The 18,480-nt window shown below is 40.5% G+C and overlaps 1 protein-coding gene across 1 annotated transcript in view; it reads left to right on the top strand.

Moving 5' to 3' along the window:
• Positions 1–18,480, top strand: part of necab2 (N-terminal EF-hand calcium binding protein 2) — a 180,367-nt gene that overhangs the window by 119,498 nt on the left and 42,389 nt on the right. The window contains exon 9 of the mRNA XM_050074059.1: positions 2,421–2,477. Coding sequence (XP_049930016.1) covers positions 2,421–2,477 — 57 coding nt within the window. The remainder of the gene's footprint in view (positions 1–2,420; positions 2,478–18,480) is intronic.

An 18,480-nucleotide genomic window follows, 5' to 3' on the forward strand; every position in this document is an offset into this window, starting at 1 on the left:
GTCGGGGGAGGGGGGGGGGGGGGGGGCGAGGGGGGGGACTAGAAATCAATGTCTTATCATCCTCACTCACATAAACATACTGTACTATTAGCCCACCTGGCTTGGCTTTACTTATGTCTTGTCTTAGGAGCACAGGCCCATTCATAGTGCCTTCTTCACTTAAGTCTTGAGTGTGAATAATTGACCTTTTATTAAAACCCCTCCCCCAAAGCATGGGGATCTAATGAGAGAAAAACTCATTACATCAGGAGCTTGAAGGGTGGTGTCTTTTTTTCAGCCATTCCAAAACCAAAAACACGAGAGAAAAAGTGAAAGATGGATAACATAGTGTTTATCTGCGCGAACATAAGCTGCAAACATTGGCATGTTCAGCTAAGGGACTGTACTTAACTTGTCAGAGGAGTGGGGTGGCTTGGATGTGACTTTTATTTTATTTTATTTCTTTTTTCCTTTAGCCTCCCTGGGTGACTGGGGGAAAATGAATGCATGACCCTCCCTCTACCATAAATAACCATATATATTTTATATTCACACCAAAGGTAGTATTTGAGCCAATGCAATAAGCAAACAGCACAGAGGGAGTGAGTTATCACCAAAACAAACAGCTAATTTCTTAATCAAATGCAAACCCTCCTCACAAATAGCATCATCACATGAGCTGTGTGCACTTCAGCAGGATGTTTGTATGACAGCGACCTGTCTGACTGACCATACAAGACCAACAAAATATAATGAGCTTACACATTACAGGCAAACACACACACAAACACATCACAGTACACACACAGCCGGCGTAAGCAACATCTGCTCATAATGACCATAATAACCATAACATTCACAGCAGCAGCCAGAATGGTATCAACTTGGCATGGTGCTACTATTAGACTACTATTAGATTTTAAAAACTAACCCCTTGGTGTTTGAAAATTAAGAGTTGAAAACTAAAAGCCTTTGTCATGCATGCAGGAGCGCAGAATTGAATATGTTTGTACAGGATGTAGTTCGTGCAAACAGTTTATTTTAAATGAGACATGTAAAATTAAGTGATTTTAATGAATTATCACTATTTTAGACTTAGACTGAGAAATTTTTCTGACGGAAGTGTTCGTTGCACGTGATGTGTTCGAGTACTGTTGGAAATTTAAAAGTCAGACAATAACTTCTGTTTTTACAGTGATGAATAGTGTAATTTTGGCAATTTTAAATATGGGGTTTAGGGTGTATTGAAAATAAATATAAAACACAACCATTAAAAGTCGTGTGTCCCTCCCTTAAACCAAAAAAAAAAAAAAAAAAAAAAAGGCCCTCTTTGACAAGCCTCCTTCATTTTGCACCCTCCCTCCCCTTCATAAATAACAAACAGTCCCTAGCTAGGCTATTTCAATGCCTTCTACATGAATCATCAGCCGTTGGAGATGCTTTTTACTTGGGTAGGCTACAAGTAGCTTTTGCCTCAGTCTTTTAGCATTATGTCATACCATCACGTGCATACTGAAGACCCTCTTACAGCCCTTGTGTTTTAAAATGTATTAGTCAGCTGGAGGCAGCATTTTCCACCTCTCTGAGTTTTGTCATTAGCCTACAAGCTAGCTAGAGTTGATAACATCTGCTAGCGACAACAGTATAAAAGATCAGGGACTCCCCCTATTTACTTCTTAAATCAAACCATTCGTTTAAATAAAACTACTAGAAATTGAGTGGTAAGTGAAATTTGCCACCGTTTTCATTTTAAATTTCATTATGTGAGAATGGAAAGCTTGACAGACATAGCAACTGTAACTAAGGTGAGTGGAGTTTAGTGAAATGGTATACCTGCACACTGTCCTGTTTTTATTTTATTTATTTATTTAACTTATGTTACTTGCACAAAAACTTTATTGGATAAACGTTTCAATCGTCAGACCGTCATCAGGTTAGCCTTACCTGATGACGGTCTGACGGCCAAAATGTCATTGATCCAATAAACTTTATTGCAAGTAACAGGACAGTGTGCGGGAATTCCATTCTCTCTGCCAACAGGCTTATGAAAAACTTTTCTTTTTAATTTTATTTTAATTAAATCCCTGCCATCTATAGCTTCTACATCATACTGTGCAATTTGATTTGGCATTTCAGTGTCCTTGTTTATTTAGACCTTTCATGCAGATATAAGTCATTCTGTTTCATTTCGGGCTTATTTTATTGGCATGCTTCCGCCTCCTCCCTGAAGTCTACTCGGATATTCCCTGCTGGACTTTATTCATCTTAAAAAGGCATCCCATCCTGCTTTCATGCCTGTCTCTGCTCTCAGCGTGTCCACTAACACCTCTAGTTGTGAGTGACTAATGTCTGCTTCAATCTGTGGCTGTAGTAGTAGCTGCTGTTGGTCTTGTTGATTGACATGTTGCTGCTTTTGTTGTTGTTGTGCTTCTCCTTTGCAGACAGTCTGGTTTGATCTGCACCAGAGGCTAACAGACACAGATGGCACTACCAGCGCAGTAAGTAGACACTAAATGAATAACCATTGTACATTACACTGCAACACACAGCCCCAGGTGCAGCATCACTTCTGCTGCCTAACAAAGGCCAGCATCCACTGCAGCAGGACCTCAGGCTGAGTGTTATAAGGCTGAAACATGACTTTGTGATGTAATTAACATGGGACGGCACTTCTGCACGGCCAGCACTGTCCAAAAATAATCCAGGTCTCAGTGCTTGTCCCATGGGCACCAATCTTTTGAATTATTTCCCAGGAAAGGTGCTTGTTTTGTTTTGTTGTCTCGACCTGAATAATTTACAGACACTGAGAATTCTCTTGAAGAATTAATAGAGTCACAAGCTATCTTACAATATCTAACACCCTCAGAGAAAATAACGAATCAGCTGGCCTAGAAACATACAGCATATTCAGGATGTGTGATATTCTCTGTGATTATGATCAATGATTCACTACAAAAGCCATGAGCACTGTGTGGGCTTTTTTCTTCCTAGGCTGTATTTGAATTGTATCGTAAATCAGAAGAAATTCAGTTACAGAAGCTAAACTATTTGACACCATTTTCAGATATGATTTCACCCAAGATCACTATCACATACAGCACTTGTGTGCCTGCACTGAAGTAGAGATAAGAATGCGAGAGTGCAATAAATACAGCCAAAAGCTATCTTACTGGCCTGAATGCCTGCAAAAAGCCATAAGCCATGTGTACCTTAGAGAAATACAGATTTATCGTATTCACATGCACTTTACACAAAGCGCTCTGGAATGCAAAGAAGATACATAAGATGAGAAAAGGACCCGCACTAACAAGAACACAGCGGTGTCGATCATGTGTGCTGGAGAGGTTTAGATGGTGTAGTATGCTACATTGATTCTTGCCCATAAAACAGGCTGATCGATTACTGGCACCACCATGAAGCTACAGTACATTTACACCAGAACAAGTAACTACATGAACAGTCACTACAACACCAGCCAGATGCATAAAACTCTGTTTAGATTCACTACAATGCACAAAGACAAAAATAGGCATGCATCCTTTCCATCAGAATTATAAAGTTGTGTGTGCATGGTTTTGAGTTTTAGATCTCAATCACTGTGGAACTGGGCACACATGCACATGCCTCATTTCCACTCCTACGGTTAGCCATAAATGGATCAAGACACACAATTAATTCCATATTTGCATATCACCACTCATTAAACCTGTCAACAGAAAGAACAGCAGGAAGTACAGTTTTACCGATTGAGCCACATCAGCAAGGTTTTTCAACAACACATAGCAACAATGATTAAAAGCAACCATTACTCTCAGCTGTGGCTATGTATAGCACACATAATTAATTCATAACATGTACCTGTGATCTGAACGTCAGAAAAATCATCAATAATTTAGTTTATGGCTCCGTTGTCAAAACAGATGTGTGCTTCCCAATAAAGAACACAACACGGTGAAAACTGTTCAATGATGCCTCCATTGTAAATAAAAGGAATGATAAAACTGATCACACAAATGATCAAAATTATCGGACTATAGCCACGCTGTCTTTTCATAGAGAGATGGCGCTATAGTGCCACTACGAAGTCCCTTCTTCATGCTGACTTTGCACTTTTACACAGAACCAAAGACGGGAGCATCATGCTGCTCCGATGTGTGATCTTAGACAGCATGCTGGCATTATGGAAGCAAAAGAGGCGTGACAGGTGTGCCATGTAACAACAGCATCAGCCTCTGGTGTGACATATAGCATATGCATCAGTAGCACTTTCTAAACAATAATAATGGCATAACAATGCAATTACAATCATTTACCATCACTCTTGTGTGGCGGCAAATCTTGTTCTATGTTCAGAGGGTAAGGAGCTCCTGGTCCTCAGTTTCCCCAATTTGCAGACATTTTCAGCCGCTGTTCTTCTTTGAGTTAGCTGCTAACTGCTGCCAGCTACTTACTATATCTCACATGGGGGGGTCGCACACATAACAAGTACTGCTGGATGTCCCTTTTAAACAGATGTTGTTTTGGTGCTGTTTATACCTTGGATGCTGGCTTAAAGGCAAGACAACTTTGTCTTCCCATTATGCAAATGTATCTTTTATACAGGACAGCAAGACTGTGTAATGGCATTAAATTTCTGCCTTGAAAAGTATAAAGTATAAAAGGGACTTAGTTTTGCATGTTAGCATGCTAACAATTGCTTTCTAATTGCTATAAACCAAAATACTAGACAAATAAAAGTTTTGACCCAATGATGGCATCAGATGAACAGGTATTACACACATCATGAGGGGACACTGTCTGTACCAAACGGCTATCCATCAAACATTTCACTAAAAAACAAAAATGTCAACCTTGTGGGGACACTGGAGAAAGTCAGGGGATCACCAAAGTCAAAATTCATCCTCTCCAAAATGTCAGAGCAGTCGATAGAATAGTTGTTGCAATATTTTAGTCTGAACCAAAATAGTATACTAACCAAACTGCCGTCCTAGAACAATTCTGTTAGTGTGTCTAAAGGATCATTCAGTCACTGAAATGCATCTGGCTCAAGATCTGACACAAAGAGTTAGAAAACTGCCTGCAGGAGACCAGTGTAATAATCACCTATTGAGCTTTTACCCGCAGCAGTTGGGCCACTTATGGCTCCCCATTAGCTGTCAGCAAGCAGTGAGAGCCCTGACTAAATTGTCCAGTTGTCATGGGCACAGACGCAGAGAGGTTATTCTAAGAGACTGCCCACAAGCACTGAGAGGGAGAAGTTTCAAGTTGTGATTTGCATCTCAAAGCAACACTCCTAGAAACACCCACCAAGGGGCACTTAGAAAGGCAAGAAGAGAAAGAATGGGCAAATTAGGAAAAAGGAAAAATTTATCAAGGAACCAGTAAAAATGATGATTTGTGATCCAGTAATGCCACATTACTCTGAGCACAGTCCCAAAGAAAAATATTTTGAAGCCATTAAACCAGGTAAAGTGTTACTGAGATAAAAATGTATTTTTTAAGAGTGACCTGGCTAAGAGGGTAGAATAATCATTGTTACAACAAACGCTAACAACACAAACAGAAAATACAACTGTCACACAGTTTAAGAGCAAGCAGCAACCTCCAGGGCTGAGAGATGAAGCCAGCGCTGAGGTGTCAAAAACTGCAGTTCCTTGAATGACGACTTGAGGCTGGCTCCAGGAGCAAGTCAATCCCCTTAGCCTCCCGTGTTAAAAAGCCCAACTTTACAGCACAAAGACACATGTTTACAGTGTGGTACAAAAAACATTCCTGGTCTCTATAGCTAATTTAAACATCGATAACTGTATGGCGGGTGAATTTTTATGTAACTTAACTGTTTACATTTTAAGGCTTAAAGTTACACATGATTGAGGCCATGACCACTTTGGATGACAGGCTGTCTGCAAGGCATCACTACAGTCTTTGAGCCTGATCCACTGTTTGGCTCAAAATGTGGTCACATAAAATGGTGACGGTCAAAATGCCAAAGCAAGGCTTGAAAATGGGACTCAACAAACCATGATGTCATGTTGGCCATATCCATTCTTTTTCTAATCTGTGGTGAACAGTGTTGGGTAAGGGTTACTTTAAAAGTAATCAAAGTATGTTACTGCATTACTTTTTAAAAAAAGTAACCAGTTCCTTTACTGCGTTACTCCCTGAGTAAAGTAACTCAATTACTTTAAAAGTACTTCCAACGTTACTCCCTGAGAAAAGTAACTCAAGCACTTTTAAAGTACTTTTGAGTATTCTACATTTCCTATTGGGCAATGGACCACAGGGCGCTAAGCCTACATTTTTTTGTCTCCAAAATTAAAGTTATGGACCACTTGCCCTTCACTGAGATCCAATTCTCCCATCACAGCCGTCACTTTGACCAGTAGAAACACAGAACGATCTGCTGCCGTAGACAACTGTATGACAACAACACCCCAGCGTTTTTAATATTTCCTCTAGGGATGTTACCACACAGAGTAAAAGGGGGAAATGATGGTGTGAAACAGCAGAGGCACTTTGTCAACCCGCTGAGTTAACGTTACTGTCATTAGCATCAAGCTAGCAAACAATGGTACATCCTCACGGTCGGACATAAAGTAATAACATTAACAAATAGCGGCGGGGCTTTTACTCACCACAACTGCAGAGGCTCCCAGCTTCATTTGAAACAAACTACATTATAGACGGTCCGTTATTTATTAATCCCTCTGTGTGTTTATATATTTACTTTTTATCCGCTCCGTTGTCTTTGTAAAGTTAACATATCGCACCGTCATTTCAAACTCAACACTTGTTTCAAATTAAAAGCCCCTTATAACCTCGGCTGAGAGAATCCCTCCATTTTCTAAATAGGCTTTTATTCTGAAACATTTGTCAGAACTTCCTGTGGAAGATACAGTAGCTTGATAGTTTACGTATGGCGCTTCAAATGTAGCTCCTGCCATCTGCTGACGCTTTTAGGTGACTACAACAGCATGTCGGCTGGCACATGAACAGACACAGTGACTCAAATAATAGTGAAAGTAATAAAAATAAGACAAGAATAACCAGGGATAATTGGTGAGTACCAGCGTGTAGTGTGTACCAGGCATAATGCAAGTCCTGAGTCTGAAATATGTCTGTCAGCGAGTCCTACTCCACCTATTTAGACTCCACCATAGACTACGGCAGCATTTCTCCGACCACGTAGCGAGCCACAAGCTCTGTGGATTCTTTCAGACTGATAGGTTTAACGTTATCTCCATTATTAGAACCAAACAACAGCCGTTGCTGTTTCAGAGCTGAAGGACCAGCGTTCTAAAAGTAACAGAAGTAACTGATGTCTTGTTTCAAAATGTACTTAAGTATTTGATTACTCAAACAGCAAACTAACGTGTTAGGTTACTCGTTACTGCAAAAAGTAATCAAAGTGGTGAAGATGCATGAAGAGGTAGCCCTACAATTTTCTAAAACAATTTCAGAAAGAAATTTTCAGCAATCACTGCACTACTTTCTTTTTTAAAATGACTAAAAATCCCCCATAGCAATATGCCATGGCAATTTCATGATCCCTCATTCCAGGGTCCATTTGGTTGCTTCTTGATCTGCAGTATAAAAACAGAGTTCACAGGATTCTGCAGGGATTTTTTTTGCCTTTGAGGTAAACATATTTGTGCATTTACACAGACTAGGAAAACACCCTGCTCCAGTTCCCATGGTAATGTAGCAGGAGCTTCGTACCACTTCCTCAGAAGTCGATAGCTTATCGGGTGTACAAAACAGTCTATATGAACAGCACATGAAACCCTGCTTAATGTTCACAAAAACACACGTGCTTTGACTTGACTTGTGACTCTCCTGTAGCCATAATAGACACCCAGACCACAGAGGCCTGTGGTTTGCACTCAGCTAATAGCCCTGCAGTACATGGTGCGTGTTAAATGTGTAGTGTGGCTCTACAGTGTGATTCACTTAGATGCACTTTGGAGGAAGCACAGTGTCAAGCTTAACTCTTTTACATCTGATCCACAACTACAGTATCCTTTTTTTCACTTTTACATTTGTCCATACAGGTACTCGGCTGTTTTGAATTTTTGATCGGTATAACAAAGCTCTGTAACGTCCAAGCCTTTGTAGGGAAGTTATTATAGTATATAGGCAGCTCAAATCACATCACCATCACGTACTTGGGTCAGGTGGAACCTTTGTTGCATGTTGTTCCCCTCTCTCTCCTCTTATGTCCTGTCTGCCTCGACGCTCCGAAAGGCAAAAAAATGACCACAAGATAACCATTTTTTTAAAAAGAGAAGTAATAATAATAATAATGATAAAACAGGGCAGCACTGTGGTGTGGTGGTTAGCACTGTCGTCTTACAGCAAGAGGGTTCCTGGTTCGATCCCGGGTGCGGGAGCCCTTCTGTGTGGAGTTTGCATGTTCTCCCCGTGTCAGCGTGGGTTTTCTCCGGGCACTCCGGCTTCCTCCCACAGTCCAAAGACATGCAGATTGGGGATAGGTTAAATGGTGACTCTAAATTGTCCGTAGGTGTGAATTTGAGTGTGAGTGGTTGTCTGTCTCTACATGTCAGCCCTGCAGTAGTCTGGCGACCTGTCCAGAGTGTACCTCTCGCCCGATGTCAGCTGGGATAGGCTCCAGCCCCCCTGCGACCCTCAAGAGGATAAGCGGTTAAAAAATAGATGGATGGATAACGATAAAACAGCACATAAACAATAGTGTTTTAGCCCTTTGGGCTTGAACCCCTTAAGATGCAAAAATGTTGCGAATGACCAACCATTACAATGTACAATGTAAGTGAGATTGGCAGCGCACATTAGCAGCCTGAATGTTGGGTTTAGGCTTAAGCACAAAGCCACAGGTTCCTTGCTGCTCACTGTTTGGTGTTTTAGAATGGCAGGTTGTTGCGCTCCTTTATTGTCTCGTTTTTGTTTTGTTTTTTTCTTTTAAATAAATTTACCATTTAATACTACACCAGCACAAATAAGCATCTGCTATTTCCACAAAAACTGACCCTGCATGCACCTTAAAGAGGACATTTTATGCATTAATGTATTAAGGTTCCTACTACAATATATTTTGATGATTTAATGGTAAAAAAAAAAAACACTTTATTTTCCTCATACCGCATCTGGCAGGTAATCCACCTGTCCCCGACATGCCAAATAGCATCTGAGAAAGATGATTTGTATCATGAAACTGCTTTATTCAGTATTTTTACCAGTTTTAATCACATGGCCTGTTTGTTTTGGAGAGGAGAAAACCACTGCGGATAATTTGGGACCCTGTGAAAATCTCCTAATCAAAGAACACTGAACCATGAGAAGTTTCAACTGGTTGTAATATGCAGTCCTCACTGCTAGATCCAGCTAGATCCCCCTAAATCTTACACACTGGACCTTTCAGTCCCCTCTGATTGGTCTGTGTTTTGGGGCCAGTGTCTCTGTGCTGTTAGTGGAGTTGGGGGAAGACTGTAATGGGGAAGAGTGACACTTTTTTGTGAAAAAAAAAAAATAAAAAATATCCCCAATAAAATCTTCTACACACCAACGGACATGCTCTAGGAGGAATGTCATATGAATCTTGGAGAAATTTACGAAATCAGCAAAGAAGATTACATGCTTTCCTGATGTTAGCATGTGGCTTCATTTAGCTGTGTAGGCTAAGTAATGTAAACACTTGCAGTAGTGTGTTTGGAGCAGATGAGAATATTTCTTTGCATTCTCATCTGCTCCATGCACGCTACTGCAACTACGGCACACAGTGACATCATCCTGTAGCACGTGTAGTAAAAACCTTTGGAAACAGAGCCTTCAAAACAGTCTAAAGCCCAAGGTTTTTGTTCACAGGGATGACCTCAAGATACGTTCACGTCATTATTTGAAACTTTGGCCACTTTTTATATGAACATCCTCCATTGTAGCGATATGAGAAACAAAATACAGAAAAGCATAACTGGTCCCCTTTAATATATCCAGCCAGCTGTGTTATATTTCCCTTGTTATTTGCATTTGACGCCACACTTCATCAATTCACAAACTGTGGCTCCAGGCTATTGTGCCTGTTTGATAAATACGCCTGTCAGCAAAATATGTTTCTCACACCAGGTGAAAGGGTTAATAAATCTTGTCTTTTATTCCCTAAACTCAATAAACAAAAAAAAAAGAAATTTTCCTTTAAATCGTTTACCATCCACCTTCCACCCCCCCATCCCTTCATTACCCCTTCCTATCATAAAGCTGAGTGTATCATCGTCATCATCCCTTGAGCCTTCTGTTTCTCAGTAACCCCCTTCTCCTGCTTCTAAACACAGATTACTTTTAACAAGGTCATGCTCCTCTTCACCTTTAGATAATTCACCCTTCAATCCACTGCTCAGTCCATCCCCCAGACCTTCCAATCTCCACCAGAGGAAAGACTCAGACGTGATAACCCGTCACCTCCTCTCCCTTTCAGTCCGCTGTCAAAGCAATCATCCCTCCCTCTCTGCACAGAGACGCCTCTGTGAGTCATATCACCACACAGGGGATCATGATAAGATCACATACTGTATATGAGATACAGAGATACTTTGAAATTGCAGTTGTGGAGCTAAATTTGCATCTGCATTTTACTTGTAGGGGACACTCCTGAGCAGTAAGTGGGCAGCTGACAATGATTTCTGTCATGTGAAGTAGGTAAATCAATCACATACGCTATACCTTGTCAGTCTTTTGATCCTCTAGAGGCACATCAGAGACGGGAGAGTAGCAATAAAAGAAGCTGCAGCCAATGGAATACAAAAAGAAAAGAAAAAGAAAATGTATAGGGGTGAGTGGATATAAGGGGATAAAATAAATGAGGAAGGGAATGAGAAAAGGAAAAGGCCAAAAGCACGCAAGCATGTTTCTGTTTTTAAGACATGGTGTTTTTAATAGCACCTGAGGTGGTTTTTATTATAAATTTCAACAGCACAAATTTGTCATTTTTTTCCTCCTCTGTTTTGCATCATTGCATACAGCATCTTTGCACGGCTATGTTTATCTAAATGAAACACATAATTAACTGGAAAGCACTCAGCACAGAGCACAAACGTACGCCAACGCTCAACTATTTTCCCTCTTGCAAAGCTGCAGCTCTCAAATTATTGTTTGTCTCCTGGGTTTGATTCTTCAAAGAAACTATAACATAAGTGCAGTGATGCTGTACATCTGACCTGGATAGTGTAGATAGCCCACTAGCACATACAATATAAAGAGATAACGTTTTTCTGTAAGCAGACGCAGAGGTCAGCTTCGCCCTGATTCCCTCGTAAAAGCCTATGTGATTTTTCTATTGGATTTTTGATTATTGCAGAAAAATAAGGTCAGTGGCAAACAAACATTTATGATACTTACACGTTTTGTTCAGCAAGATAATCTTGATAAATGAGCACCTATTTTGTGATTTTTGAAGCCCAAATGCAATCACCAGAAGTAAAAAGCTGATGTTAGGCTATAAACAAATAGTCTCGCTCACCAGACCTTTCTCTCTCAAGAAAAGAAAGGTCTGGCTGGGCCGACTCTCACTTTAAGATTGGAGAAAAAAACGCACCGGCTTTTTTTATTTCTTTCAACCAATCACAATCATTCATGGCGGTGCCACAGCAATGGTGCGCTTGCAAAAATATTGCCGGGGGGAAACAGGTTTTGATGTAACCAGAGATATTAACACGCCCACAAAAATATCGCCTACAGGACGCGAACCATGGCAGAAAAACGGCTACATCCCCGCAAGATCAAACACCGCAAAAGTTAGTAAAGGACGTGTTGAAAACTGCAACCGGAGGTGGTAGGGCGGGACTTCAGCAGGTGGCTCGTTCCACCAATGAGAGGCTGATCTATGCAGCGAACTTCCGCCCACTCAGACTAATAAACAAACTACACCAGGGTCGCATAATTTAACATCCCTTTAACAACGATGCCATAATGCCGTGGTCGGTGTGATAACATTATGTAGTCTCACTTAGTTAGTTAGCAATGACATTTTCAAGACATATAAAGCTTCAAAATTCACGATTGGGGTATTTACTGACATTTTATATTTCAGAACAAACCGTGTACATCAAACACATTCACATATTGAGGTTTGGTCATGGACTTTCCATGTCCACACACAACTTGCAAGGTACCCTGGGTGAGTTGGTTATTGACGTTCAGGGACGCTGTGTCAAGTTCTGCCTGTAACATGCTTGTCCTCTTTCAAAATACACTTCCATTTCCACAGGAAATTTAATGTTTACACACAGTCTTTCTCAAAATAAACACACTACGTTGGTTCAACACCTTAAATTGATTTTTTTTTCTTCAACAACAAACACACATGGTTGGGTTTAGGCAACAATAGCACGTGGTTAGTGAAAAAAGAACAGGGTTTGGATTTAGAATCTCACAGGACGCGAACACTGCTTTCTCGGATGAAGGTCGGTGTTTGTTGGACCCATCCACCACCCCTCACGCCTGCCCCAGTTGGACTTTTGCCGCCTTAACTTTGGTCCTTGTTCCAACGCATTTCCCCAGGCGCCGTTAAACTGTAACGGCAACCGTCTACATATTATGCAGATGTTAAAGGACGCCTTTTTTCGCTGGTTTCTGATGCTGCAAGTCACTGCCCAAGCGCCGGATTTCGACTACTTCAGAGTAAGACCAGGCTCGAAAATCTCTTCAGCTTGAGTCCTTGACCACTGACTTTGAGGGAACCACAAGTGCAAAAATGCTAACTCCTCTCTGGGTTTTAGGACTCATTCCTGGGGCACTCTATATTTCACAGAGATTAAAGCCTGTTTCTACTAAACACTTTTGGTATGGTTGCTTTGGAACCAAAAGTAACCCTTCAGACATGATACCTAGACCCTAGGTCTGTTTCCACCACAAACAGTACTCTTAAATGTGGGCAGAGTTGTTGTCACTTACTGCTCCGTCCAGCACTCGCTGTACTTCCTCATCACCAATGACACAGATGGAAGTCTGCACCTCATTTATCGTCCACAGAACGGGATTGCACGCCAACATTTTCAGACCAAAATAGAACAGGCTGCAGTGAGAGTCTCTTTTCGTGGGATATTCAAAAATAGCGGGTTTGTGCATTTAGTCCTTTTCAGACAAGCTCGGGGGTTTGGTGTTATCATAGCTCACAGGAATAGTAGGAATAGTCCAATAGTTGACACTTTTCAGTAAAACCCACAAATGTTAACCTTATGGTGGTACTAGACGGGGGAAAGAGAGTTACCAAAGTCACAGATGCAGTCAGTGTCAAGGTTAGGGGTGTGGTGAGGTCGGAGTTGGTGAGGAGGGAAGACACTTACAATTACCACTGATATGATTAATGCAACTTAACATGATATTAGTACCCTCCAGCCACTAACATTATGATGTTATAAACTAGCATGTTTTAGTGAATATTAGCAGTTTAGCAGCAATAAAGTTACTCAACGCCATAAGCCGGTTTTGACGATGTGCTAAAACATTATCGTGCAGGGATCTGCAACCTCAAGAACTATAGGTCCTTTGGAGGCTCACAACTTTTTAACCAGTAACTAAACATACTAACGTTGTTTGGATAAAGTGTTAGATCCTTTTTGTTTAACCAGAAACAGCCCCAAAATTGCCATCGCTAAACCCTCCGGACTCAATCTAAAGAAATAGTTATTTTAGTGTGTAAAGAACCAGCATATTTTCACATCTAATTTTCAGCCAAACCAGAGTTGGTGATTGTTGGAAAAGTAGAAAGAAAAACCAAGAAGGTTTCTGTGAGTATTATTTTGTTTCTGTTGACTTTGAATGAAGTATGTTGTAGGATGATAAAATTACTGTTTATTTAAATGGAGTCCGGTGGGTTTGACAATAGCAATTTTGGGGCTTTTTGTATCTCTGTAGGGGTATTTTCAATAATATTGTCAGACATTTTTGAGACCTACTATAATATAATACTAACAATCTGAGTTGTTGATCCCATTTGTCACTAAGACACAAAATCATGGGGAAAAGTGTCCAGGTTGAATAATAAGTTTAAGTTTATTTGATGTGCAGAAAACCACACAGCTATGGGGATGCTTTATTGCTTTGGTTTTCCCCATAAAAGAATATGAAATTTTGTGGATGTTCACATAAACACTGACTGTATCTATTTGAACAGCCTACATCATCTGTGGACCATGAATGTCCAATTTTCTTCAAATCCATCCATAGATGTTGAGATATCTCACTGTAAATGTGAAAACTGTGACCTGCTGGTGGCTCTAAAGGACAAGCCAGGGATTACTGAAATCATAAGATTCATTCGATAAAGCCTGAACAAGGCAATCTATCCAATAATTGTTGAGAATTTTCAGTCTGGTCCAAAGTGGCGGACAAACAAACTTTAGCTCTGAAGCTAATCCTTAGGGCGAGCATCACGTTTCAGCCAAATGTTCTGTAACACTTTCTGTAACACACACTACAGTATCATGCCAACAACCAAACAGACAAAGCTGATACTCTAACTACTCTCCAAAATCATTAGCAGAACAGACCAATTAAAAAAAACATAACAGATTAATGAAAGGAATGTGTGGAAAAACAGGAGAGGTGACAAGTCGGCATTTAAAAATAAGTCAGCTGAGACACTTAAAAGAGAAATGAGAGAATACTGAGGAAATTAAAGCTAAAAAAATGGGTTCAGGAAAGGAAATCTGTCAGTTGAGAAAGCAAATTAATACTGCGTGAATAATGACTAAGAGCCTCTGCGTAGGGCTTAAATACATAATGTATGCTCCGATAAGTTGTAGATAAATGAAACAGACAGTCGAGGGCTGAGAGGAAAAAGTAAAGTTCACAGATGGACATTCAGGATGCTGTGAAGGCCCTTATGAAAAATAAATCAAGAGGTTATAAATATGGATATTACCATATGAACGGGTCATGCACTCTACAGCAGCTCTTGCTCAAGTGGGCATGCTCTTTGAATTATCCATAATTCTCAAACACTACCGGTGCTGACTCAGACGAGATGGAGACCAAGTGTGAAATAGGTCCCACCTTACCGCTAATACATGCCAACTGCACATAATAGTGCTTTGTTACCCCAACTGTACAATTAATTCAGCAACCGCTCTGTAATGTTAAATTATAATATAGGAATGATTAATAGAATATTCTTTGGCTCTGTCATTTTTTGGGGGAGGCAGGTGGAAAATCAGGGCCATGAATTGTGTCAACAGGCGAGGTATCAAATTATTTTATTGATATTTGTTCACATTAAATGAAACATTTAACTTCATCCACATATATCAAAACATGTCAGTCTTTTATTGGCTTCATCTACTTCTAAAGAATATGTTCACCTTCTTGCCATGAGTTAGATAAATAGATTGATACCACTCTTATCTGTATGCATTATATAGGACTACAGCCAGCAGCCAGATAGCTTAGCTTAGCACAAATACTGGAAACAGCTAGCCTGTTATATCCAATGTGTTTCGTCCAAACAAAACTCCAGTGAAAAAACAACAGAAACAACCTATATTTGCCTTTGCATTTGCATGATGGCTGCCTCGCGTATTCTGTGTCCATTTTGAGCATTGATTGTGCACGTCCTCAGAAATTAGTGCTTACATTATGAATCCACAAGATACAAAATGCACATAAACAGAAGGAACAGCGTAGCATTAGCAGAATAATACTCGCCATTGTCACAACCTGCTTGATTTAGGGGCCTCACATAACATCTACGATGACGCCACTGTCGCTTTTTGTGCTGTGATCCCAGTGTTGAAAGTCTCCATGAGTGTTGTCATGTTTATTGTTTGTATTATGCAAATCTGGAAGTTGTATTCTGTTGGAGTTCTCTGGTGAATCCTGCAGTAACAACAGCAATCACTTCCTGGTAACAACTGGCAATTGATATCAATATGATTAATAGACTGGGCCGTGCCTTGAGCTTCCTCCTTACCTCATGGTCGGCCATGCTTGTTAAAAAAGGGGGGTGGCCCTACTGCAGTCCACTTTAGATGACATGGAACACTGTGATTGGCTTATAGCCATCCCATCAAATAAGTCTATGCATTTGAGTGGAGTCAAATGACAGTAATCATAGATCTAGACATCCTAGAAAAGTTATGTCAGTTGGAATGGTGGGGGATCTGAACAGCTTAATGCATGAGGTATGGGTCTCATGTCACTACATGTAATTCTCTGTATTCCCGAGTTATTTCTTTGAGACCTTTCAGTCAGACACAGACTATTTTAAACATTTTATATTTGTTTTTATTTAGGTTTTATACTAATCCTAATAGAAGTTCTGTGTTGCATTGAAAGGTCTTAACAGTCTTACATATGGCTTTCTGAAGCCTGCAGATGTACTCCAGTGGAGCAGTTGATTTAAGCTGCTTTGCACAAGAACACATTAGTGGAAAAGATGTTTGTGTGAAGAGGGTCCCTCACATCTTCCTGTTCTGACTGCGTCTCTAAATGTCAGGTTACAGCCACACCTCTTTCCCTCACAAAGCAAAGGATGATGGTTCGGTTAGGTTTTATGGGTAAATTCAGCTCCAGATGAGTCTTTTCTTCTCCTCAACTCACAAAAAAATTACTGATATAGTCCAAGCCATTCTCATAGGAGCATTTTTATGAATGCAAGGTACTTTTATTTAGGAATGATTCAGAAAACAGCCACACTATAGGGCGATCACGTAAAGAGTACCAGGTATTAGGCATTTCTCAGCCCAACAGTCTGTCAGTTATACTCTTGAGTTTTAATGTGACCAGGCATTACTGCCGAAAAGACAGAAGAATGAGAAATGATCACTTATTGAATTCAGATTGATGTTTCAATGTCAGAGAACACAGTGACTATTGCAGAGGGTGAAGCCTTAGCAGCATTCATGTCTATATTTATGACACAGAAAGTGAATTATTGAAAATAAAAAAGCATCTGAGACACAGGTCAACATCCAGTGGAGGAACACTGAAATATTAAGTAGAACAGTGATTGGTAGGAAATTCACAGAATTTACTGGAGTACTCAGACCTGCAGCTCAAATCACAGGCCCACACCGCCCGCGGAAGCGCTGCGAATAGCCTCGAAGCGCCTCGAAGCGAAGCCAGTTTCCTTTCGGCACCCATGTTAACCGATTGTGTCATCTACCGTGCAGCGATCGTTTCGGCGTCTGGTCTATTTTCTGCGCGAGCCGCGAGCGAATGTGTCAAGCCGGGCAGGAAGTCAAACAAAGGAACAACAACAGCATCAATTTTCAGAATAAAACAAATTTCAAAGCAGAAGCGCTTGTCGACCGGCGTGGAGAAATGCGTGTCTGATGTGAACGGGCTCGCGCGAGGATTTTGGTGCGCTGCGCTTCGCAGCACTTTGTTGGCAGTGTGGCCCTGGCAGGAGGCAGGAGGGCAGCAGGGTGGTGAACTATATCTAGAGACAAGTGTAGCTGTAGGACTCTATTAGCAAGAACCCCTCCCCTGCTGAAGGTTCCTAGAGCAAGATGAATTCCTGCCAGCTTCAGGTTCTACAGCACAGTTTGACTTCTGACGCCCCTGCAGAGGGAGGAAAGAGTCTTTCTCTCTCTGTCAAAAAAAGATCTTTTTTTTAATAAGGAATATCCCTGAAAAGTGCTAAATTGCTGCAGGATTACTAACAATAAAGTGTTACAGGATTTTATGAGCCTCAGCTGAAGGTGCTAAGCATAACAATTTTAATCTCCCTATGTTATTGTGTGAAACTGAATGTGATATCTTTAGAAGTTATATCCTTTATCTCACACATTGTAAGTGGTAGCGTTTGTCAAAATTAGCAGAGCATTACTCAGGAACCTGTTATTATGAAAATGAACTATTTTAGTTAAAGATCTTTAGTAAGGTAAAATGTTAAAAGTGCATAAAATGCCATTTGTTTTAGAAGGAGAGCTCTATCTTCATCTTTTGTATCATAAAGCAGTCCAACAGAAATGAGTTAAAGGCAGTATTCTGTATTTTTCTTATTTTCAACAAATCCTATGGAAAGACCAGAACCAATAATGAAAAGATCCTGCAGGTATCATCCAAACATATAGGCTATCTTATTCCTCTGTGCCACACCATCGCACTGAGGAACTTTAGATTTTATTTATTAATTTGTTCATTTATTTAGTTAATCATGAACTGTTGTTTATTTGGCAACACATTCTCACTCCGACCTCGTCACATATTGACGTTTGGTCACAGACTTTCCACGTCGACATACGACGTGTGAGGTACCCTGGGTGCGTTGGTTGTTGACGTTCTTGGACGTCATGTCAAGTTCTGCCTGTTACATGCATTCTCTGGTGTCAAAATACACTTTCACAGGAAATGTGCCATTTGCAAACAGTTTATTTCAAAATAAACACACAGCGACCTTCAACCAAGAAAGCAGTGTTAGCGTCCCGTAAGATTCTAAAGCCAAACCCTGTTCTTTTTTCCTGAACCTAACTACATGCTTTTGTTGCCTAAACCCAATCATGTGTGTTTGTTGTTGAAGGAAAAAAAACG

Source organism: Epinephelus moara, chromosome 20, assembly GCF_006386435.1.
Source record: "Epinephelus moara isolate mb chromosome 20, YSFRI_EMoa_1.0, whole genome shotgun sequence".
NCBI classification, from domain to species: Eukaryota; Metazoa; Chordata; class Actinopteri; order Perciformes; family Serranidae; genus Epinephelus; species Epinephelus moara.